The sequence below is a fragment of the Schistocerca serialis genome, chromosome 4 (assembly GCF_023864345.2).
Source record: "Schistocerca serialis cubense isolate TAMUIC-IGC-003099 chromosome 4, iqSchSeri2.2, whole genome shotgun sequence".
In the NCBI taxonomy this organism is placed as follows: Eukaryota; Metazoa; Arthropoda; class Insecta; order Orthoptera; family Acrididae; genus Schistocerca; species Schistocerca serialis.
In genome coordinates, this window is record NC_064641.1 from 111204088 (window position 1) to 111228421 (window position 24334).

Consider the following 24334-nt stretch of genomic DNA (forward strand, 5'->3'; position numbering starts at 1 on the left):
TGGAATGCTAGAACTGCATTTCAGTTGGTGGGATCAGGTAGGATGAGGTGGGGGCCTTATCAGGTTGGGTGCAGTACATAGAGAGGCGGAAGGCATGAAGAGAGGTTGGGAGTGGATGGCTAGCAGCTTGGAGGGAAGCACCATGTTTGTTGGGTAGGAATGGGGGGGGGGGGGGGGGAGGGGGCACCTGAATGGGCTAGGCCTGTGATGCACAGCTACTGGAACTGATGGGGTGTGGCTCATGACGAAGGTGAGGTGGAGACATGGATTGGGAGGAGATGAAAGTATAGAGGAAGGGGAACTGTTGGGTGGGGGATGTGAGGACAGTGAATTAACAGAGATTGGGCCCAGGAGGGTTATGGGAACAAAGGGTGTGTTGCAAGGATAACTCCCATTTATGTAGAATCAAACAATGAAAACTCCATGTTGGAATATCAACAACACTAGGAAAAGGATAGATTGCTATTCACCATAAAGATGACCCGTTGAGATGTAGACAGGCACAACAAAAAGAATGTTACACATTATAGCTTTTGGGCAAAACCTACTTCCATTTGTGTAGTTCAGAAAAACTGGTGGTAGAGGGGAGGATTCAGGTGGCCTAGGTTTTTAAGCAGCCATTGAAATCAAGTGTTTGTGCTCCAGTGTACATTGTGCCACTGGATTATCAACTTCGTTCTTGGCCACAGTTTGGCAGCGACCATTCATTCTCGTGGACAGCTGGTTGGTTGTCATGCCAATATAAAAAGCTGTCCAGTGACTGCAGCAGAGTTGGTATATGACTTGCCTGACTGCTTTCTCAGGTGGCCCTGCCTGTGGTGGGATAGGATAAAATTGTGACAGGACTGGAGTAGGAAGTGCTGGATGGATGGATGGATTCAAATATTATCCCTGTGCCAAGAGGTTGGTAATGGGAGTGACATAGGAATGGACCAGGACGTTTTGTTGGCTGGGTGACTGAGTGACAGAATACCATTTGAGGAGTGGTGCAAAGGATCATTTTTGGACACGATGGTACATAATCGAAGCCCTGTTGAAAGATATTATTCAGCTGTTCCAGGCGGGTGGTGGAGGGATTAGGAGCCTGTGAGGACATGGTATGGGAAATTTGTTTACACACTACATTGTGTGTGTGTGTGTGGGGGGGGGGGGGGGGGGGGGGGTTGATCTGCGTGTGGAGGCATTTGTGATACCTTCAGCATACTGGGCAAGGGAGTTCTTGTCAGATGATATGCCATCCACAAGTGGCCAGGCTGCATGGGAGCTATTTTTTTGGTGTGGAAGGGACAGCTGTGAAAATGCAGGTATTGGTGGTTGGTGGGTTTAACGTGGACAGACATGTAGATGTAGCTATCAGAGAGGAGGAGGTAGATATCAAGGAAGGTGGCACAATGGGTTGAGAAGGACCAAGTGAAGCAAATGGGAGAGGTGTTGAGGTTGCAAAGGAATGAAGAAATGGTGTCTTGGCCTTGAGTCCAGATCATGAAACCACCATCAATGGACCTGAATCGGACAAGGAGTCTGGAGTTTTGGGAAGCTAGAAAGGTTTCTTCTAGATGGTGTATAAAAAGTTGGCACAGGAGGGTGCAATGCGGGTGCCCATGGCTGTGCTGTTGATTTGTTTATATACTTTGCCCTCAAAGTAGTTGTTTGTCACAGTATGGTTGGTAAAGTGTAAGAAAGAATGAGAAAATGGATTTTGGGTCTGAAGGATGTAGAGAGAGGTAGTGTTCGATAGTGGCAACGCCAGGGGCATTAGGGATGTTGTTGTGTACACAGGTGGCAGCAACAGTAGAACTCTGACCAGTCCAAAATGGTTCAACTTGGGTGTGGAGCTGAAGGTAAGGCTTTTGGATAGAACTGACACTTGTATGGGATCGAGGTTCTTGGTGGAAATGTTAGCAATTGTGTTTTGAGCTCATCTGGATTCTAGTTCTTGTGCAGTGTTGGGAGTTTTGGAGGTGTGGCAAACTGAAAGGGTCAGCTAGGCAGGGTCCAAGCGCTATGACAGGTGTTGATAGGTAATGGTGCTCCAAGGTGGGAGAGGATATCAACAGAATGGACAATTTATGGAGCTGGTGTCTGGAATGCACTTTCAGGTGTTGGAGGGCAGGTGTTTCAATTCTGGAAATGTGTACGCAGTTAGGATTGCACAGTAACCACAGCTTTATCTCCTGAGTCCCTACCCAACACTGTTGATGCCGCCTCCCTATACACCAACACCACCCTTCATGCCCACAGCTTTGCTGTTATCGCAACACTAACTCTCTCTACATCTTTCAAACCCCAAACCCACTATCCCATTCCTCGTACACCTTACCAACTATATCCTTACACACAATTACTTCTAGGTATACAAACAAAACTGCGGCACAGCCATGGGCACCCTTGTGGCACTCTCCTATGCCAACCTCTTTATGGGCCATCTAGAGCAATCCTTCCTAGCCTCCCAAAACCCCAAACCCCTCCTTCATTTATATCTTCAGGATCTGGACTCAGAGCCAAGATACACTTTATTCATTTCCCACAACCTGAACACCTACTCTTCTATCAACTTCACCTGATCCTCCTCATAACTTAACGTGCCACCTTCCTGGATCTTTCAACCTTTCTGATGCCTCCATACACCTGTCTATACTAAACCCACTAACCACCAACAGTACCTGCATTTCAACAGCTATCATCCTTTCCATACCAAAAAAAATGCTCCCATACAGCCTGGCCACCCATGAATCTGCAGTGACAAGAATTCTGCTGCACTCACACTGAGCGGCTTTTTATGTTGGTATGAAACCAACCAAGTGTCCATCAGATTGAATGATTACTGCCGAAGTGTGGTCAAGAACAAACTTGACCACCCTATAGCACAACATGCAGCTGAACTCTAGTTTAAAGAATGCTTCATAACCCATGCCATCTGGATCCTTCCCTCCAGCACCAGACTCTAAACTACGTAGATGGGAGTTATCCTTGCATCACCATCTTTTGCTGACATAACCATCCTGGTTTCAATTTCCATTTCCTCACACTGTCCATCAAACAGTATCCCTTTCCTACCTCCATTGTGGGACACACCACACTGGCTCTGGCACCAGTAAATTGTGTGTGTTTTCTAACTCTACAAACTATTTATTCCAAATTCTAGCCAAGTTTTTCTTTTATGTTTTCCTGTTGACAACTCACTGCTATCCGGTGGCTCGTCTCCTTTATCCTAAATTACGAAAAAGACATAAGCATGTTAATTTAAGAAAACAGTCTTACATTTATAAAAGTACACTAGTTGACAAACAAAATGATACCTTTCAGCACAAATCCTGAGTCCTTTATGGTCTTATGTTGCGTGGTCCACACTTGAAGCAGATGGAAAAAAATAGCAGCATAAAATTCATTAACCACATCAAAGACCTGTTGGCGTTCATTGCATTCCCTGAAACACAGTTCATATGTAGCTATTAAATTTATGCTCTAAATACTGATCAAGTTCTTCAATTATTGTTACAACTATATTTTTTTACTTTCACTTAAAGTGAAATACGTATCATAGAGACGGCCATTTCATGAATATATTGTGACCAACTTGGACTGGAATCCAGATTTTCTGCTTTTTGGAAGCACCCACCTTAAGTCAGCTACACAACAAATGAATTTTACTGCACATTCAACAATTACGATTGGTTTTCACTAATATCATTTCATGTCATTGTATCTACAATAACTTCACCCTCACTGAATCCACGTTCATTTCAGTGAGTATAATTAATTCTGCAGGCAATATAAGATTTAAAAATGAAAGTTTTATTCTAGCACATGATAAACCTTACATATAATCTGTAGTCTGTAAATATTTCTATACTCTTCAAAATCTTGTTCAGCTGCGAACAAGGAACGTTATTGGTCTTCTCATCTTTCTTTCCTTCTTCTGGGGCAAGTATTGCATTCCTTGCCCATTTTCTTCACACACTGATCAGAAATGCACTGAACTGTTTCTTCTCATACAATTTGTGTTCCACTTCCCAGACTTAGTCATCATTTTGTCTCTCTTGCCTCTCTTTCGCTCTTCTTGTTACATTTTACTTTTTTATCTCCAGTCTCTAATCCTCTGACATAGTGTGGCATAGAATAATATTTTATTGGTAGCACCTGTGCTGGTAAAAACATTGAGAGAAAGTTGTGCAATATGACATCACAAACTGAGAGTTTGGGAAATTCGATGTACAAAAATTTATTGGCAAATGCAATTATTAAGAATGTGTTATTATTCAAAATGTACTGAATGAATGACAAAATTTACTATGAAGTTACTTGTGTCTCACAAAGGCAAAAGCAGCTCAAGTTGTCACCATCCTCATTTTATTTCCACAGCAATCTCCATGGGATCCCACAGTTCACTGGCTACTTCAGCTTTAGCAGGTAGAGGAATGATACACCTCCAATGCAGACTTAACATGGAAAATCAACCCTCCAAACTGCCACCAGTGGCAACACTCATTTTCCTGCTGCTGCAACAGGCTGGAGTCATTACAATTATATCCCATCACTCTTGATGGGATGACAGTGATGGTGGAGATATTGAAGAGCAACCAAATAAAATATGTTAATTCAATCTATGCAGTGATATGCAGCACAGAAAATTAAGGACAAAACAGTTTTATCAGAGATTACAAAGGACGTGTAAGATTAGTTAAACAGAACATAGAGTATCTTAACAAGAAGTTATAGAATGAACTTCAATTAAAATACACCAAGGGTAAAAGAGAATAACTGGATTAAGTCAGCTGGCACTCAGTGAGCTAGATAAGAAAATAAGGCACTAAAAGTAGTAGATGAGTTTTGCTGTTTGCACAGCAACTGACGATAGCAGAAGTAAAGAGAATATAAAATCTAAATGGGCAATATGATAAGAAAATAAGGCACTAAAAGTAGTAGATGAGTTTTGCTGTTTGCACAGCAACTGACGATAGCAGAAGTAAAGAGAATATAAAATCTAAATGGGCAATATGAAGAAAAATGATTTTATGTAAATGAAATGTGGACAAAAAAGTCCAGAAACTTTGAAAGTGTGATGCTATAAAAGAGTGCAGAAGACTGGATCCATATATGAAGTAACTAATGAAGATGTAATGGGTATGCCATAGAAAGGACAAAACTACTGAACACTATATTTGGGCAATAATGTTCCTTCTGTTCAATGTAGTGACAAAGTACAATTTAAGGAGACATATTAGAAAGATTGACAAACAATTTAAGGCAGAATGGTAACTCTGGCATGAGTGGAAGGAGGGATGCATACAATAACATTATCATGAAATCCCTTTTAGATATGGCTTTTCTTTACAAAGTGAATTCTGCTCTGTCTTTCATTTTTTGAGTAAACTGTAGTCCTTTTGTTGCTCCAAAGTCTCACATTTTCCATCTCTTTTCTTCAAATCACTGCAGTCTTCTATTACACCAGAAACCAACAGTGGCATTTTTCAATATACCGGGTGATCAAAAAGTCAGTATAAATTTGAAAATGAATAAATCACGGAATAATGTAGATAGAGAGGTACAAATTGACACACATGCTTGGAATGACATGGGGTTTTATTAGAACCAAACAAATACAAACATTCAAAAAAGTCCGACAGATGGCGCTTCATCTGATCAGAATAGCAACAATTAGCATAACAAAGTAAGACAAAGCAAAGGTGATGTTCTTTACAGGAAATGCTCAATATGTCCACCATCATTCCTCAACAATAGCTGTAGTCGAGGAATAATGTTGTGAACAGCACTGTAAAGCATGTCCGGAGTTATGGTGAGGCACTGGCATCGGATGTTGTCTTTCAGCATCCCTAGAGATGTCAGTCGATCACGATACACTTGCGACTTCAAGTAACCCCAATGCCAATAATCACACGGACTGAGGTCTGGGGACCTGGGAGGCCAAGCATGACGAAAGTGGTGGCTGAGCACATGATCATCACCAAACGACGCGCGCAAGAGATCTTTCACGCGTCTAGCAATATGGGGTGTGGGGGTGTTTTTTCTTTTTTTTTTTTTTTTTTTTTTTTTTTTTTCCCTAATAAAACCCCATATCATTCCAAGCATGTCTGTCAATTTTGACCTCTCTATCTACATTAATGCGTGGTTTATTAAGTTTTCAAATTTATACTGACTTTTTGATCACCTGGTACTTATTGTGTTCTTAAATGCAAATGCGTCTGTGGCATTCCATTTCACTGGGTATGTTGCTTGCTTTTCTTGGCCAGACATTCTCAGTTATATATCATTCTAATACCTGTCTAAACCACATATTTTCTTTCTCTAGCTCCTGAACAAATAAATTTCATTTTCAGAAGGTTAAAATTTGAGACAATTTATTAGGGTTGGGTTGGGGGTTGGGTTGGGTTATTTGGGGAAGGAGACCAGACAGCGCGGTAATCTGTCTCATCGGATTAGGGAAGGAAGTTGGCCGTGCCCTTTGAAAGGAACCATCCCGGCATTTGCCTGGAGCGATCTAGGGAAATCACGGAAAACCTAAATCAGGATGGCCGGACGTGGGATTGAACCGTCGTCCTCTCGAATGCGAGTCCAGTGTCTAACCACTGCGCCACCTCGCTCGGTGAGACAATTTATTAGTTTTATTGTACAACCCGGACACTGGGGTTCTATAAAAAGTGCACTAATGAGATATATAAGTGATGTCCAGAAATTAGGTTCCACTCACAAACATATATGATATCCTGAAGCAACAAAAGTACAAATAATTTTCATGAAGGTTACAACTTTTCATTTGCTTATGTAATTTTTGTCTTCAATTTATAATGCACAGTCTCACAAAATGTCAAGTGTATATATTTTATATAATATAAATCATTAAGTGTGTGGGTAAAATAAAAGATTGCCTTTGGAGTGAACTGGAGTCACTGACATAAAGCACTCCAGTCCACCTTATATTCCAGTAGGTCGAGCCAATTGGACATGTGTGCACAATAAATCACAGTGGAAGAAATGAGACTACAGTACTGTTCCTCTACTGAACAGAACTTATGACAACACCCTTCACAGAAGTCACCACAGTAGAATACATTCATCCACTATTATTTGCCATGAATGCATACACAATTGGTTCACACAATCATTACATAAGACGGTCAGGTGCTTTCCAGTCAGTCTTTTCAGCTCGCTCTTAAGATGGCTGAATGGTTTACAGCCGAACTATTAGCAGCACAAAGAGTTTGATTATGGCTTGTGAGAACTAAAAGATTCACATAAATGAAAGGTAATATCTTTTACGAATATTTTAAAATATTACCCCAGCATTTGGATTTGAATGCGATAGATTCTTATTTCTCATTACACACAATGTTCAAGAGTGCTGTACAGTCACAGAACTCCAGTAATTCAACTTAGTATTGACTCAATAACAACAGCTCTTCAATTAAGTATTACATATACGTTAACACTAGAAACAACAAATTATATTTTTTGATGTTGCTGAGCAACAGTCATACAATAATTTTTAAATGAACACATTGCCATTTGACTTTATTGCTTATTTAACCCTTATGCGGTCGCACTGCTTTTCATAACGTTAATAGTCGCGTGGGATGTTGCTAACACCCCAAACAAAAGTGGCTATAATGACATTGTTGTGCAGCATATCACTGATATGAATACATTTACTTCACAAATGGCTATTTAGAATGTTATCTCCCGGTACATTAGCATTTTATTTAATATTACTTTAGTATTAAATTGGGTTATTTGAAACATATGCAATAATTCCCATTTTCTTACAATATTTTGTTTAATTATTTATTTCTGTTATTCTTCATACTGTATTACAGGTATAAGACATTATACATATAGTTAAACATTTGTTCAGTCAACTCATACAAACATTTTATGAAATCGGTCACTATCACTGGCTGCAAGGGGTGCGTTATCTTAACATTTTTCACACAAATTTCTCATGTGCTTCACACACATAACTTTCAAACATCGAGCACAGTGCGATTTAATTTATATATCTTTACTCCGAGGAGAAACTGTGCAGCACCTGGGCTTAAGTATTCTTTGTTTAGAAGGTGGTGCATTGTTGATGTCTTCAATTCCCGCCATTTTTGCGGCTTTCTGTCTACCTTGTTTAGGCGGTGAGCGAGTGGCTGCTCTCTTGCACACTATGGGATTTACTAATGACCTTCTAACATCACATAAAAACATTCTTCAGGAAATCCTCTCACTGTTATTATTTGCATATACGATGAAGGCTTTAATGCGAGCAATGTCAATCATTCGGAAAAATAGGGCAAGTGGGCAGCGTCTAGTTTTTCTTGAGGTTGAATAAGTAGCGCACATTTCATCTATTGTGTCAACATCTGGTCTCATTGTACATTGTTATAATTTCTGGCTTCTTTTCCTCCGCAGTATTAGTGTCAATGGCACCATCATGATGCAAAGATGAAAGGAGAATATCGTTTTTGCCCTTCTTTGGCACATATGAAACTATGGTGATATCCTTTCTGAATCCAAAAAGGCTGCTTCTAAGTTCACGACCTCTTGTGCAAACAAAGTCTGGAGGGAGTTCCCTCTTATTCTTTCTAAGAGTTTCTACTACTGTAAGTTTCTTTTTCAGGAGCTCTTCAGCCAGTGGTACGGAACAAAACCAGTGTCTAGTGTCACATTGCGTCCTGTACCTTCGATAGGCCGTACAATCTATTTACTATCTCCTTAGGTGAGTCTGACAGTACAAAGGGACCCTCTGGCTGTTTCCCAACATAGATTTCCATCCCCAAAGTATACCATGTTCTTGCGTCACATAAGGTGAAAATTTTCAAACCATTTTTCGCAGGCTTGCTTGGTATATACTGTTGGAAACTGCATTTGCCTCTAAATGCAACCAATTCTTCATCCACTGTCGTACATTCAGACACAGTATAATTACTGACACAGTTTGACATGAATAATTCAAATACTTCTCTGAAAGCAGCTAGGCGATCAAGTTCTCTACGCTGTGGTCTGTCTCGAATATCATCGAATCTCAAACAATGCAATAAGAAACAAAAGCACCATAATCTCATTGTTGCATGAAATACTGCAATTCCAAAACCATGTGTGTCACATAAGTCTTCCAGGTTTTGGTGTCCTACCCTGTAATGCCCAGCCAATATCAACAGACCCAGAAGAGCTTTGATTTCCTCCTCATTTGTTGGTTTGGCATCACAGTCTCTTGTGAAATTTGATGTAATGTGTTGCATGTAAATATTTGTGCACAATTTAATCTTTCTAATTATTATGTCATTTATAAAAATCGAAAAACAGTCCACAGCAGTTTTCGCAGATTTTGCAATAGCTTTCACGCCAGGGAGATGAATAATGAGGTCCACACTTCTAGTTCTTTCGTTATGTCTAGGACAACTTTTCATCCATTTTGTAACCTTATCCTTTCCAACAAAAAATCATGCTTGCTTTCAGTATCTGCTGCACTTACTTGCGGATCCAGTTCCAGGCTGTCTTCATCTTCCGTTTCTGTGTCACTGTGATGAGACAGAACTTCACAACTGTCTGTTTCCTCCTCTTCCTCTTCTCCTCCTTCAAAAGTTTCACCTAAGACCTCTTCCAGAAGCTTCCGCACTCTCTCTTGTTCTATTCTGTTTTAACTGCGTAGAGCGAAAAAATACGAGCAGCTGCTATGGAATGCAACTGTACACTTTCTCACAGCACTGCAACATAAAGAGTCGCACGGGGTGCTGACAACACCCCAAGGCACATTGTTGGGTGTTTTCTTGGAACTTGCGCTTCCATTGTAGATTCTATTGTTACTCAAAGCTTTCATATTACGTCCTAGAAAGGTACCAAAGAACATGACGTTATTTGATGCAGCTCTCCATGATACTCTATCCTGTGCAAGGTTCTTCATCTCCCAGTACCTACTGCAACCTACATGCTTCTGAATCTGTTTAGTGTATTCATCTCTTGGCCTCCCTCTGCGATTTTTACCCTCTATGCTACCCTCCAATACTAAATTGGTGATCCCTTGATGCCTCAGAATATGCCCCACCAACCAATCCCTTCTTCTAGTCAAGTTGTGCCACAAAATTCTCTTCTCTCCAATTTTATTCAATACCTCCTCATTAGTTATGTGATCTACCCACCTAATCTTCAGCATTCTTCTGTACATTATATAATAATCCACCAATAAGGATGACTGGGGTGTTCTGAACACCCCACGTGACCGCTTAAGGGTTAATTACGACTCAAGTTTCGGCCTTTTATGCTATTTTCAAGTGACAGAGTCTATGTCATTAACACATATTGCAATACATCAGGCTCAAAATTGGCTATAGATTAAGAAAAACATTCGCCCCCCACAAAGTACCAGATTCAAAAATCATCATATTGTAAAAAGATCAGTAAATAAGAGTGGGAGCATGTCATATTTAATAAAAACCTGTTTTTATTAAATATTACGTGCTCCCACTTTTATGCACTGATCTTTTTACAAGATGGATTAATTTACAGCTGGCACTTTGTGGAGAGCGAATATTTTTCTTAATTTATGGCCAATTTTGAGCTTGATGTCCTGCAACATGTGTTAATGACATACACTCTGTCACTTGAAAATGGCATAAAAGGCCGAAACCTGGGTCATAATTAAATAAACAACGATACAGTCAAATAGCAATGTGTCCATTTAAAAACAAATTACATCAATGCATTGTAAGTGAAATATTGTTTTCACTGCTGCTTGCCCACCACATACCTGTAGTAGAGAAATGCACTTTTCTAAATGGATGCAACTGACTGAAAGAGCCCCTGTAGCTCTTGATGCTTTACTGCTTCAACTCGTTGGATAGATGATTCAATGTGCTACACAAGAGATGTGTGTCTGTTTCACATGCATTATGAAGCGTGCATCATGTACATAGCTGAAATAACAACTGTAAAAAAATATTCAAAAGTAATTGCATTACTCAGCCCCACAACAAACAATCAGTATGAATATATCATTTTGTTATAAAAGGACAAGGGTAAGTCAGAAGCTTTTCCCAAAAGACATACACTTTAAGCTTACAAATCTAAGTATGATGCAGAAGTGGATGTAGTTTAGTGTTGGCAAATTTTTTAAAGCTGTCTCTTCACAAATTAAGTATCTAGTAGATAATGATTCCTTATTTTTAAAAAAATAGGCATTTCCTGTTGCAAGGGCCATTTTACACTATAGAAGAGAAGAGTTCTTGAGCCATAATGTATAATGTCCATTCAGTTTGTGTGTGTGTGTGTGTGTGTGTGTGTGTGTGTTTCGTTGTAACTGTATTATTATTTTTTTCTGTAAGATTACCTTACCAATGTGAACATGTTTCCATAGAACTGTGTACTGCATTAATCACAACAAACTTATAAAACTAACTCATTCCATACCCTGTGATTTGTTCACATGGACCTATGGAACACAAAATAAATAAATAATAGTAATTGTGAGTATGTGTTCGAGATCAAATTCAAATAACATTGTACAATAACTGTAGTGTAACAATATAACATGTTTCACATGCATTATTTAAAAGCTTTCCCGGCATATAGATTTTTCTATGGAAATTTGAGAGAACTGCCAGTTGTCAGTACCTTCCTGCCACAATATTTTGGTGCAGAGTATTCTGGCCATCTTCAAGTGTATACTGGCATAAATTTTCATGTATGTATTATTGCACCTAAAGATGACCAGAAAATTCTGCATCAAAATACTGTGTCCTACAAAATACTGTGTCCTGAAATGCAACAGGAATTGCCAAAATACTGTGTCCTGAAATGCAACAGGAATTGCATAGAACACATACCTGTATAGCAATGCTTAAATACTAATATACCACAAAGTTATCAGCTAAGCCTAACCTAGACAGCTCAGTTAATAAGAACACTGCCTTTATAATGTCCAGATGAAGTCTAGTACACAGTTGCAATCTGTCAAGGGGTTTCATAACAGAGTGCCATTTATTGCAAACAGGATGATTAATCTCAAAATTAACAATCATTTCTTGAATGTCCCATCTAGTTCCCATAATCTTCCATAAATCTGTGGCTGTCCTGCAAATTTTGAAGCTCATGATTTAGGCATTTTCGCATTTCATGTTACCTCCGTTTCATCTGGATCAAATTGGTAATCCATGCCAGTAACATTTCTGGTGATACACACATATTGTCCCCTGACAAATTGTTCAATATCTTTTCTACTTTGGTCCCTCCATCAAGGTTCTAATTCACTGAGTGTAGCAGCAAGTAACAGTTACAATCGAGCCTACAAGCTGGTAACTAAATAAACTGCAATGAGTTTCACTCTTCCACTTAAGAGCAATAAACTGTACAACTTTACTTTCTGACTTACTCTTGTCACACTAATTTTTCTATACACTACAAAGAACACTCAAACAAAGAAGAAAAGATAGATGAAATATGTGCTCAACAATGATAAAATGATTTTTACTAACATTGGACTGCACTCACTTGCAAATGCCCCCCCCCCCTTTTTCTCAAGAATCACATAAATTAATTAAAACAGGATATTCTAAAGGAGAGGATCAATGTACTGCCATCTATCAAAAAATCAGCACAGTGAACATAAAATAAATAACAAACATACAAAAATGCGAATATGTTGAAAACAATATAAAATTTTTAAAAAATGTTAGACTATTCTAAAAGCCCTTGTCTCAACAGTTATAACAGTGCTCTATTCCACAACAGGCATTGCAGGAGCTGAATACAAGGAAGAAGAAAACAGTGTGCTTTGAGCCACTGGAAAGTTGCACTTGGCAGAAAATAATTCTTACAAATCAAAATTGTCATTGCCCTTGCAATATTATAATATCTGCCACATGTGCTGATAAATCGCACTTCTGTTAATCATAAATCACTCATTTGCACCATTTGTTTATGGACAATACAGGACGAATAACACATTTTTACATCAAAATGGCACTGCTATCAGTCCACAGACTGGCTGAAACACTGCAGCACTTTAATAGGTGTGATCATATTGTAATGATGTGCTCTTGCCTTAGTTTGTCCTATGGAATAAGTACTGGGAGTCCTCGTGTTTAACAGAAGTCCAAACCCTGGTGCAATCTGACAACCATTACCTACAGTAAACATTACCAGAGGTGTTAACTGACACATAAAAACCTAGGACTGTGCAGGAAACAAAATTTGAACCTTTAGATATGTAGTCTGACATTTACCTACTAAGCAACCAATAATGATGATGATGATGATGGTTATGGGTTTCAGGCATTCAGCATCATAGTTACTGGAGTCCTTACCGTCATATTCTGTGATCAAAGTTGTTTGAGTATCTAAATGTGCTAATTTAGCATTTGCCTTAAAATGTAATGTTAAAATACAAATATAAAGACTGAAAAATGTTAAAACAATATTTCAGGATAATGTGCCTGGCTGATAACTATGAAACTAAAGGGATGAGTCAGCAATCATGAAATCACACTAAAATCTCCCATCCAAGAACCTAGGCAAGAGTTGCATGGCACACAGTCTTGAAATATGTACCACATTAGCTACAGACAGCAGATTACAACTCTCACATCTTGGGATTAATGTTAGGCTACTGTAGGGGTATACTTCAGCTCTGGGATCTGTGTCTAAAGCCAAGATGTTCTCTGTCCTGACTGGATGCAAAACAGTGGCAAAATCTGTCTAAAATCACAAACAAGAACTGATGAACAATAAAATTTTAAAAAAGTTAAACATGTTATGCTTGGTTTGCAATGGTGTTATAATCAAGAAACATTAATAACTACATAGCTGTCTTCCTGGCAATATGGCAAAATCTCATTAAGACATTCTAAAAAGGTTCACAGGTCAAGTGTGCTTTAAGGAGAAATGATTTTTAGCATCATAACAGCAGCTTCTGCAAGAAGTAACAGAATGTGAATCTACATAAATGGGTTCCAGAGACTATAAAAAGAAATAAATGCAGTATTATTACTGTAATTTAATTAATTCATCCAATAAAATACAAACTGAGTTTTTGAAGCACAGAAATTACACATTTTTAAGGAACTGATGAAGTATCTGTTGCTTCAGTCTACACTGGTGTTTAAGGAGAGAGTTTTCTACTGATTAGGTCTATAGTTAATGTCATCAAATGATTCAGTGTTTCCAAGGAAGATGTATCAGCATATCACGTTCAGGACTCAATGCTTCGAAGGAAACAGGTTCTGTTTTGCATTCTCATCCCTGCTTATCTTCAACAAGATTATCTTCCTTTGTTTTATCCTCCATTTCATCTATGTACAATATCTGAGATGAGATGTCATAATATTACTATCAATCTAAATAGAGTTATAAATTTGGATGTTGCTGAGTTTCTCATAGACTACCTGCTACTATTTGTCATCGGTATAGTTAACAGCAGCATTTGTTCCTACACATGTCTATAGCTAAAATTTATCCAGGCTGCTGCACACAGTAAAAAAACATTTTCCCAAAAATTCCAAGAGGCTTATAAACTACTCACAAACTCAAGCCTCCTAGAAACAGTTTCCAATGATTTGAAAGTTTCCCACACAGGTGAAATAAACCTCAGATCATACAGGAGATTAAATAGCTCCACAGATTTCAACACATTAATGTCTCTTAAATACCAAGTAAATGCAAAGAAATGTGTGTCCCCCTGATCAATGGGCTGAAATTTTCTGGTTGTGTTGGGAGGAAGGAAAGCAAGTTTAGTGTTCTGCAGTGAAACATCTTTCAAGTGAGCAACACAATTATCTATCAGAAGCAAAATCTTGTGGCTTTCTTTGATCATTTTGTGATCAAGCACTTTGAGCCATGTGACAAACGGAACTCCCATAAGTAGGCTTGTCGCTGATGTGTACTCGCATGGCAATCTGCACTTTTTGAATCAACAGGGACTAATGGTTTTTTTCACGAGAAAACTTCAGTCTCTCTGTTACATAAGTGTGTGTTCTCGCTTTATCTTTGCTGAGGTTCCCACCACAGCATGTTTAATTTTGTACAGGACAAGTTTAATTTTGTACAGTGTAAGAGTTGTCAGCCCTGCACCTGAAAAACAGCCCACTTTGACTGTGTTAAGTATGTCAGGCTTTTCATGCCATGTCATAAAGCCTGCTAAGAAATTTTTTCAAGCAAGTTAACATCAACTTCCTTTGCAGATTCAGTCTCACCACTGACTATGCAATTCCAGCACATCCCTTAATCATACAAGTCAATCTACAGATGCAATATAATATTCTATTTTCATCTTGATCACAACTTTTATGGCCTTTGCTTGAATTACTGGTCCAAGTACAGGAATTGACAAAACGCCTGATGTGTCCCTGAATACATTTTCTATCTCACCACATCTCCCAGTTCTCATTTGTGGGAATTTGGTGCCTCTTCACAAGCAATTTGTTCAATGTCCTTCAACTTGCTAACAATGTCTCAAAATGCCAAAGGTGGCATCCCATGAGATTGTAAACATTCTTCTTCAAAGGTCTTGCTTTTAAGATACTTCTCAATACAATTTGCTATTCCTCAGCCACACAAAACCCTTCTTTTCATTATTCACAGTCATTGCATCACAATCCAAACACTTTGCAACATAGATATGAAAATGTCATTGCCTAGCAATGCACTCTGTCACAACTGGGTAGACGTATGAAACTGGTGGCTTTACCCGAGTGAGGAATGTGGGCTGGAAGACAAGACTACTGCTCAAGTCTCTCAAGACTTCATGAAAACACCCTACTGACAGAGAGCAGCACATCTTTATGTGGGAGAGTAGTATTTCAAATAGGAGATACTTTATATAGGCTCTTAGAGCTTTTTTTGTGGGACTTCACACATAAATTGTATATGTGCCAAAAATCCCGTTGAAAAAACATGTAGTCATTCCTGGCAAGTCATCAGATAATTTCAGTTTCACTTTCAAGGCTTTCAAAAGTATTTTCTTAATGTTTTTTTTCCCCTCTGTTTCTTCCTCATTCTCTTCTGTGTATGGTATCTGCCTGGACTCCTCTATTGCTTTTGAATTTGCACTCTTGTCTCTGATCTACTGACTGCCTGCTATTTTTATGAGAATCTTCAATTTTAGATGCCAGACTTCCAAAACGCAATTAATATTTTTCCAAATTTAAGGTTCAAAGCAACCTCCCATCTTCTCCTGCACATGTACCAAGTGGAATACAGTGATTAGAGTGAGCAAGTGGGAAATTCAAAGTAATAACAGGCAGTGTACCACATGACGCGCTGGCCAATGGCGTCATTCAGCTCCACTTCAATGTGCATATGGTATATTTTTTCTAGAGCATGGCTATTTTTTCATTTTGCATTCATTACGGGTAACACAGGGCTTGGATCGTCCATGTTTTGTAAGTAGTCACCTTAACTATTAAGCTATCTGAGCACACCTACAAGTCTGACTCAAACTTTCATTGTCACTGATGTTTTCACATATGATTTATGAAAATTGGTCTTCCTTGAGGTCTTTTCCCATCGACCTGTCTTTCCAAATTTATTTTGGCTGTTCTAGTTGGCTCCATTCTCATCACAAGCCCGTACCATCGAAGTCTAGATGCACCAACTCGATATAATAGGGATGTCTTTATTTATTGCGGCTTCCTTCCTCACCCCCTCAGTCCTTAACTTGTCCATCTTGGTCTTCTGGATGGTGGATCTAAGAAATTTCATTTCTTATGCTTGCAGCCTTGATGATTCTCTTTTTGTAAGGGTACATGTATCAATACCACAGGTCAATATTGATATGAAATAGCTATTAAACATCATCAGTTTGGCCAGTTTTGGAATCAAGTCATCCCATAAAAGTTATCTTAATTGTTGGTAGAGTTCAAATCCTTTTTGCACTCTTGTCCACACGCTCTAGTTGGTGGTCTCTTAGTTTTACACTTGTTGGTTGTCTATCTCTGTTGACTGCCATCACCACTGTCTTGGTCTTGGAGGTTATATTTCTGGAACTGAGATTTCCATTCATCGAATCTGATCTGTACTCTCTTCAGTTTCACCCCATATCATAGTGTCATCAGCAAAGGCAAATACATTCAGTTCACCTGATTTCTCCTCGACGTTCTTCATTATAGTATCCATTACAGTGATGAATAGTGGTGGGGACAGTGCACTTCTTTGCTGAACTCCACTCTTGGTCTCGAAAATGATGAATGTCCTTCCCCAATTTGTACGCATCTAGTACAGTCTTTGTACAACATCTGAATTTTTCTCATTTGTCCTTCAGGCATATTCTTTTTTCTCAGACACTCCCAGATCTTATCTCTTATAACACTATCATAGGCTTTTCTTATGTCCAGGAATACAATGACCACATTCTTGCCTTCCTCCCAATGCTTTTCCATCAACATGCGGGTGCTAAAAATTAGATCTGTTGTTTACCTGTTACTTCTGAAGCCATATCGTTCCTTCTCCAGCTGAGGTCCTATGATAGTTCTCAGTCTCTTTTCTATGATCTTCAAGTATTTTCAGCCCATGAGACAATACGGTTATTCCTCTATAGTTAGTGGGTTTCTGCCTGCTACCTTTCTTAAACAGGGGAATTATTACACCCTTGCTCCAATATGCAGGTATTTTGTTATCTCCCCATATGGCACTGAGTACTCAGGGCAGCCACTGTATGCCTTCTGCCTTTATCATGTCTGCATTCACTTCATCTGCATCTGAAGATTTACCTTTATACATAGATTTTAAGGCTGCCTCTGTTTCTGTCCAGGTGATGGAAGTTTCCTCATTGTTAGTGTGGATTTCTAGTTCTGTATTTGCCTCAACTGATCTATTTAGTAGGTGGACAAAATTGTTTTTCAGGACTTCTCTCAGATCACTTTCTATCCTAACCATATTTCCATTTTCATCTTCAAGTGCTTTTATGGTATTCATTGGTTTCCTTTTACCTCTGACAACCCTGTACAACAGTTTCTTATTACCTCTATTGCCCTCCTCCAATTTCTGAGAGAATATCTTCAATGTCTTGGTCTTTTCTTCTGCAACTGTTCTTTTAACTTACATTTTCCTGATTCGGTACATTTGTTTGAGGTTTCTGATATTTGTCTCATCTCTTCTTTCCACAAACTTCGGTGGCTTCCTTTACCAATATGTACCTTAGTCTGGTCCATTCTGCATCTCCATTTTTCCTTACATTTCTTGGTAACAGGGTTATCTGGTTCTGATATTCAGCTCTCTTCCCTGTTTTCTGGAGTCCCCATAATTTGATTTTTGGCATTTTCTTGTTCTGTACTATGAGCACATGGAAGTTTCTCACATCCGCTACTAACAGACTGTGATCGCTGTCAAGGCTCTCGCTAGGGGATACTCTGACATCAGTTACTATTCTACTCCTCTCTTCATCTGTGATGACATGATCAATTACAGTCTTTTGTAATCCACCCCAACCATATCGTGTTATATTACGGCTCTGTCTCTTCACAAACCAACTGTTTTTCACCACCAAGCCATTCCTCATACAGAAGTCAAGGAGGATGCTCACCTTCTATATTTCCTCTACAATATCCATGGGGTCCAATTACATTCTCATATCCTGTCCTATCTGTCTCAATCTGTGCATTTAGGTCTCGTACAATCATCACTCTCTCTTGACTAATGACATTTTCCAAATTTTCAAGAAACTGGATCTTACCCTCTTGACAACATCCACTTTGAGGTCCATACACCTGTACTAAACCTGAGTAAGGCTGATCTAGTGACCAGAGAATGGACAGTGCATGATGTTCTCCATGAAAAGGTGTATTTGGAAGGCTCCACCACCGTTGTTTTGACCCTCCGCACCTCCACCCCCTCCCCCCTCCTCACCTTCTCTCATGCCCTCCATCTAAACTGCAACACTTCATTGTCCGCCACTCCGACCATACTATCCCTCCCCCTCCCTGCCCCATCCTCCTCCTTACCCCCACACAGTCGCCACTCCCATCATGAGCTGGAGCTGCTGCTCGCAGTGTGGAGCTGCTGCTCGCAGTGTGGTTTCAGCTCTCTGAGACTGCAGACGTGTGTGCAAGTTGCGAGCTCGCGCGCGTGCCTTAATGGCTGAAAGCTATAACTGTGTGAATCTCTTTGTTGTGCCTATTGCGACTCAGCATCTCCTCTATATGGTGAGTAGAAACTTCCCTTCTCTGCCATTGTTACATTCCATCCTGGATTTTCCATTGTTTCATTAAACCTTAACATTTTTTATTTCTTCTTCCTGAACCTTAATTCCCTTTTCAGATTTTTCCTTAGATTCCCTTTACTATTATTTTACAAAGTTTAAAAAGCACGTGTGTCATTTGTAAGAGGAATACAAAAGAAGCATTTATTTGAAAAGCCTCTTAATTTATTTCAATAAAAAATTACTGTCTAATGTAGTTTGGTTTTAAGAGTATATATAGGAATACAAATGTCTCAAAAATGAGATCAACAGGAAGTGCAAAATGGTTAAGCAGGGATGGCTAGAGGACAAATGTAACGATGTATAGGCTTATCTCGCTAGGGGTAAGACAGATATTGCCTACAGGAAAATTAAAGAGACCTTTGGAGAAAAAAAGAGAACCACTTGTATGAATATCAAGAGCTCAGATAGAAACCCAGTTCTAACTAAAGACGGGAAAGCAGAAAGGTGGAAGGAGTATATAGAGGGTCTATACAAGGGCGATGTACTTGAGGACAATATTATGAAAATGGAAGAGGATGTAGATGAAGATAAAATGGGAGATATGATACTGTGTGAAGAGTTTGACAGAGCACTGAAAGACCCGAGTTGAAACAAGGCCCCAGGAGTAGGCAACATTCCATTAGAACTACTGACAGCCTTGGGAGAGCCAGTCCTGACAAAACTCTACCATCTGGTGACCAAGATGTATGAGACAAGCGAAATACCCTCAGACTTCAAGAAGAATATAATAATTCCAATCCCAAAGAAAGCAGATGTTGACATGTGTGAAAATTACTGAGCTATCGGTTTAATAAGTCACAGCTGCAAAATACTAATGTGAATTCTTTACAGATGAATGGAAAAACTGGTAGAAGCCAACCTCGGGGAAGATCAGTTTGGATTCTGTAGAAATATTGGAACACATGAAGCAGTACTAACCCTACAACTTACCTTAGAAGAAAGATTAAGGAAAGGCAAACCTGCATTTCGAGGGACATGAAAGGGAAGCAGTGGTTGGGAAGGGAGTGAGACAGGGTTGTAGCCTCTCCCCAATGTTATTCAATCTGTATATCGAGCAAGCAGTAAAGGAAACAAAAGAAAAGTTCGGAATAGGTATTAAAATCCATGGAGACGAAATAAAAACTTTGAGGTTCGCCGATGACATTTTGATTCTGTCAGAGACAGCAAAGGACTTGGAAGATCAGTTGAATGGAATAGACAGTGTCTTGTAAGGAGGGTATAAGATGAACATCAACAAAAACAAAACAAGGATAATGAAATGTAATCGAATTAAATCGGGTGATGCTGAGGGAATTAGGTTAGGAAATGAGACAACTTAAAGTAGTAAAGGAGTTTTGCTATTTGGGGAGCAAAATAACTGATGATGGTCAAGGTAGAGATGATATAAAATGTAGACTGGCAATGGTAAGGAAAGTGTTTCTGAAGAAGAGAAATTTGTTAACATCGTTTCTGAAAGAATTTGTATGGAGTGCAGCCATGTATGTAAGTGAAACATGGACGATAAATAGTTTGGACAAGAAGAGAATAGAAGCTTTCGAAATGTGGTGCTACAGAAGAATGCTGAAGATTAGATGGGTAGTCACATAACTAATGAGGAGGTATTGAACAGAACTGGGGAGATAAGGAGTTTGTGGCACAACTTGACTAGAAGAAGGGATCGGTTGGTAGGACATGTTCTGAGGCATCAAGGGATCACCAATTTAGTATTGGAGGGCAACGTGGAGGGTAAAAATCGTAGGAGAAGACCAAGAGATGAATACACTAAGCAGATTCAGAAGGACGTAGGTTGCAGTAGGTACTGGGAGATGATGAAGCTTGCACAGGATAGAGTAGAATGGAGAGCTGCATCAAACCAGTCTCAGGACTGAAGACCACAACAACAACATATTACAGCAGCAGCTGAATCATTGGAGAAATACTGATAAAGAAATGCTGAGCAGGAAAATAATGCTGGGTATGTAGAATCGACAAAAATTATTCACCTGGACTGTTGTGATAGAAGACATACCACATTTGTACAGAATCTGATACACAGCCAACTTTTGGAGACTTAGATCACCTTTAACATTACAAAGAAGACTTTTATCTTAGTTGAAGGAAGTGATGTACTCTGAATTGTGTGTTTCTGTAGGAGTCTATTGGATATTGGACCAACATAAGGAAGATAAATGAGTCTTGGCAAACCTGAAGCAAATGCACTGGAATCCACAAAGTTGTAACCATCATATTTCTATTGGTATGTGGACAACATACGTGTGGTCATCTGGAGCAAAGAGTTTGAGTTCCTGGAACAATTAAACTCTATTCATCATAAAATAAAAGCCACAATGGAACTTGAATATTGAGAAAGAGAGCCAGCTACCTTTCTTCAATGTGTTAGCTACCTTTCTTCAATGTGTTACTTAAGAACAGACAGACCCCTGGGTCACTGTGCATATAGGAAGCATACACACACTGGGCTCTGTCTTCACGCCTCGAGCCATCATCATCTGTCACAATGAAATTCGGTGCTAAAGAGTATTGTCCATAGACGTTGAACACTTCCAGATGAGGAGTGTCTCACTGAAGAATTACACCACCTACAAATTGTGTTCTAAGGAATAGGTACTCAAGGTCATCAAACTGAATGAGCATTGCAATCCAAATCAAGAATGCATGAGAAAGACGTTGAGACTGACACAGAAAAAAAGAGGAAAAGGAAAAGAACCCAAGAATCACTCACCAGCCATTATATCCAGCAGAGCTGAGAACGGCTGGGAAAATTTGGATATTGTGGAATACCAGTGGAGGCTCTGGAAAATCAAAAAGTGTCAGAGGGCATTGGGGCCACGGAGAATCAAACTCTGCTATAAATAGTCTGGTTGGATTCCAGACAATGAGTACATGTAACAGCAAAACTTGCAGCACCTAACGAAAGGAGCTGGGTCAGTCATCAAAATATTGTGCATAAAAGAGAAACAACAACTTGGCAGAACATCTGGAAGCACACCATTAATCAATAGTGCCAAGAAAATCTGACAGATCACAAACATTATTCAAAGAAGAGGAGGAAATGTAACAGGAGATGACACAGCAGACTACAAAATAATATCAGAGGCAACTGAACAGACAAAGCATGGTAGAGCAGTGGTAAGACAAAAGACTGACTCAGGGTAACAGCATTTCAAATCTTTGTGCGGCCGCCCAGATTTAGGTTTTCCATAGCTTCCCTAAATTTCTTAAGGCAAATACTGGGATGGATACAGACTATTTCCTTCCAGTCTGAGCTCCTGCTCTGTCTGCTACCAACACAGAATTACAATATTATCAGAAGGAAAGTTGCTACTCACCATATAGTGGAGAGACTGAGTCGCAGATAGGCACAACAAAAAGACTCTCACAATTATAGCTTTCAGCTAATAAGGCCTTATGTGTCTATTGTTGACAAAGGCCATAATGGCTGAAAGCTATAATTGTGACAGTATTTTTGTTGTGCCTACCTCTCTGCTATAGGGTGAGTAGCAACTTTTCTTCTCATAATAATGTTACATTCCATCCTGGTTTTTCCATTGTTGAACAAGGAATTACAGTTCTAAAAAACAGGGAGACCATTTAATTTCACTTGAACATCTGATTGTAGGTAATGAAATCAGTTGTTTGCTAGAAATCCATGTTATAGTTTGACTGCTGGAGCGACACTAGTGCTCCAAACAGTGAGAAAGCAGACAGTCGTATGTGCCACAAGCATTGTGTTTAATTATTTTCATCTTAATTAATGAAATAGTTGTTATATGTTTGCATTCCATTCATTAGTGAGTTACCAAGAGGAATGAATCATCATGAAATACACGTAAAAACAGTCTTATCACACTGTTTCAGAGGCATAAGCTGCAACTTATTGATGAAGAAACATTTTCAAATACATGAGTATCTATAGCTTATTCCACTGAAAGCAAGAGAATATATACCGTATTTACTCGAATCTAAGCTGCACCTGAAAAATCGGACTCGAAATCAAAGAAAAAAAATTTCCCAAATCTAAGCCGCACCTGAAATTTGAGACTCGAAATTCAAGGAGAGAGAAAAGTCTTAGACTGCACCTCCAAATCGAAACAAAGTTGGTCCATTGTAACACGAGATACAATTTAGGTCCAATGGATGAAGATACAGATACAGTAGTTTGGTTCGAGTCGTAAGCATAACAGTTAAGCTTTACCGAATAGCCATTGCTATGTGTCAGGCGCTCTGCCCGTATTTGTACGGGTACCCTTCCTTTTTCAGGTACTTCGCCTGGTTTAAATCGATAGCTTACTTTGCTTTGATCTGATAAGTGCCGTTCTCTTTGTTATAGGTGTTTACGTCACTCTAAGCTGAACCTGCATTATTGTAATGTGTCATGCATTGTTTGTCGCACTCTGATAATGAGTGTTTACGACCTGTCACCGCTCGCTCTTGTGTGCGCTACCGCGGCTTACAATAAGAAAAGAGAGGAATTGTCTCATAAGCGAAACAATGGCTAGAGACTGCTATTTGTTGTTACTTACACTGCTGCTTTCTTTGATAATGATCAACAAGAACCAAGTAATAGACTGCGTATGATAAAAGATGTTCTGAACGAGAGTTTAGCAAAAATTTATCTCTGTTTGAAAATCTTTGCAGACTCTTCCTTAGTACATTACATTCTGCACAGAAATTAGAGTCATCTTGGATTTAAAAATCTAGCCAGTTGCCGTACTTCATTTCTGACTGTATCACTATTCAGCATAAAAATAATACAAACATAAACATGACATGATATGTATATTCTTCCGCATTTGCTGTTGTCTCACTCTGGTTTCATAGTTTATTAGGCAGACAGGATTTAAATGAGGTAACAGCAAACACGAAAGAATACATGGCATAATGTTAACATTCTTCTACCTTTTCTTTAAATTTATTTACTGACGCAGAGGTTTTGGCGCCAGTATTTATCTTTGTGTCTGCAAAGCATGCCTGTGTAGCGTTACATATATTCGATGGCAGAAGTTAGTTGTGGCGGCACCTACCAACATTTTTCAGAGCTTCCGCTTACTTTGCACTCGATTCTAAGCCGCAGGCGGTTTTTTGGATTACAAAAATCGGGAAAAAAGTGCGGCTTAAGATTCGAGTAAATACGGCACACATACT

At 39.1% G+C, this 24334-nt stretch overlaps 1 protein-coding gene across 1 annotated transcript in view; it reads right to left on the reverse strand.

Annotated features, from left to right (window-relative positions):
* The window catches only part of LOC126474133 (ELMO domain-containing protein 3-like), a 109599-nt gene that overhangs the window by 2022 nt on the left and 83243 nt on the right, over positions 1–24334 (reverse strand). The window contains exon 6 of the mRNA XM_050101570.1: positions 3300–3427. Within this exon, the coding sequence (XP_049957527.1) occupies positions 3300–3427 (128 nt within the window). The remainder of the gene's footprint in view (positions 1–3299; positions 3428–24334) is intronic.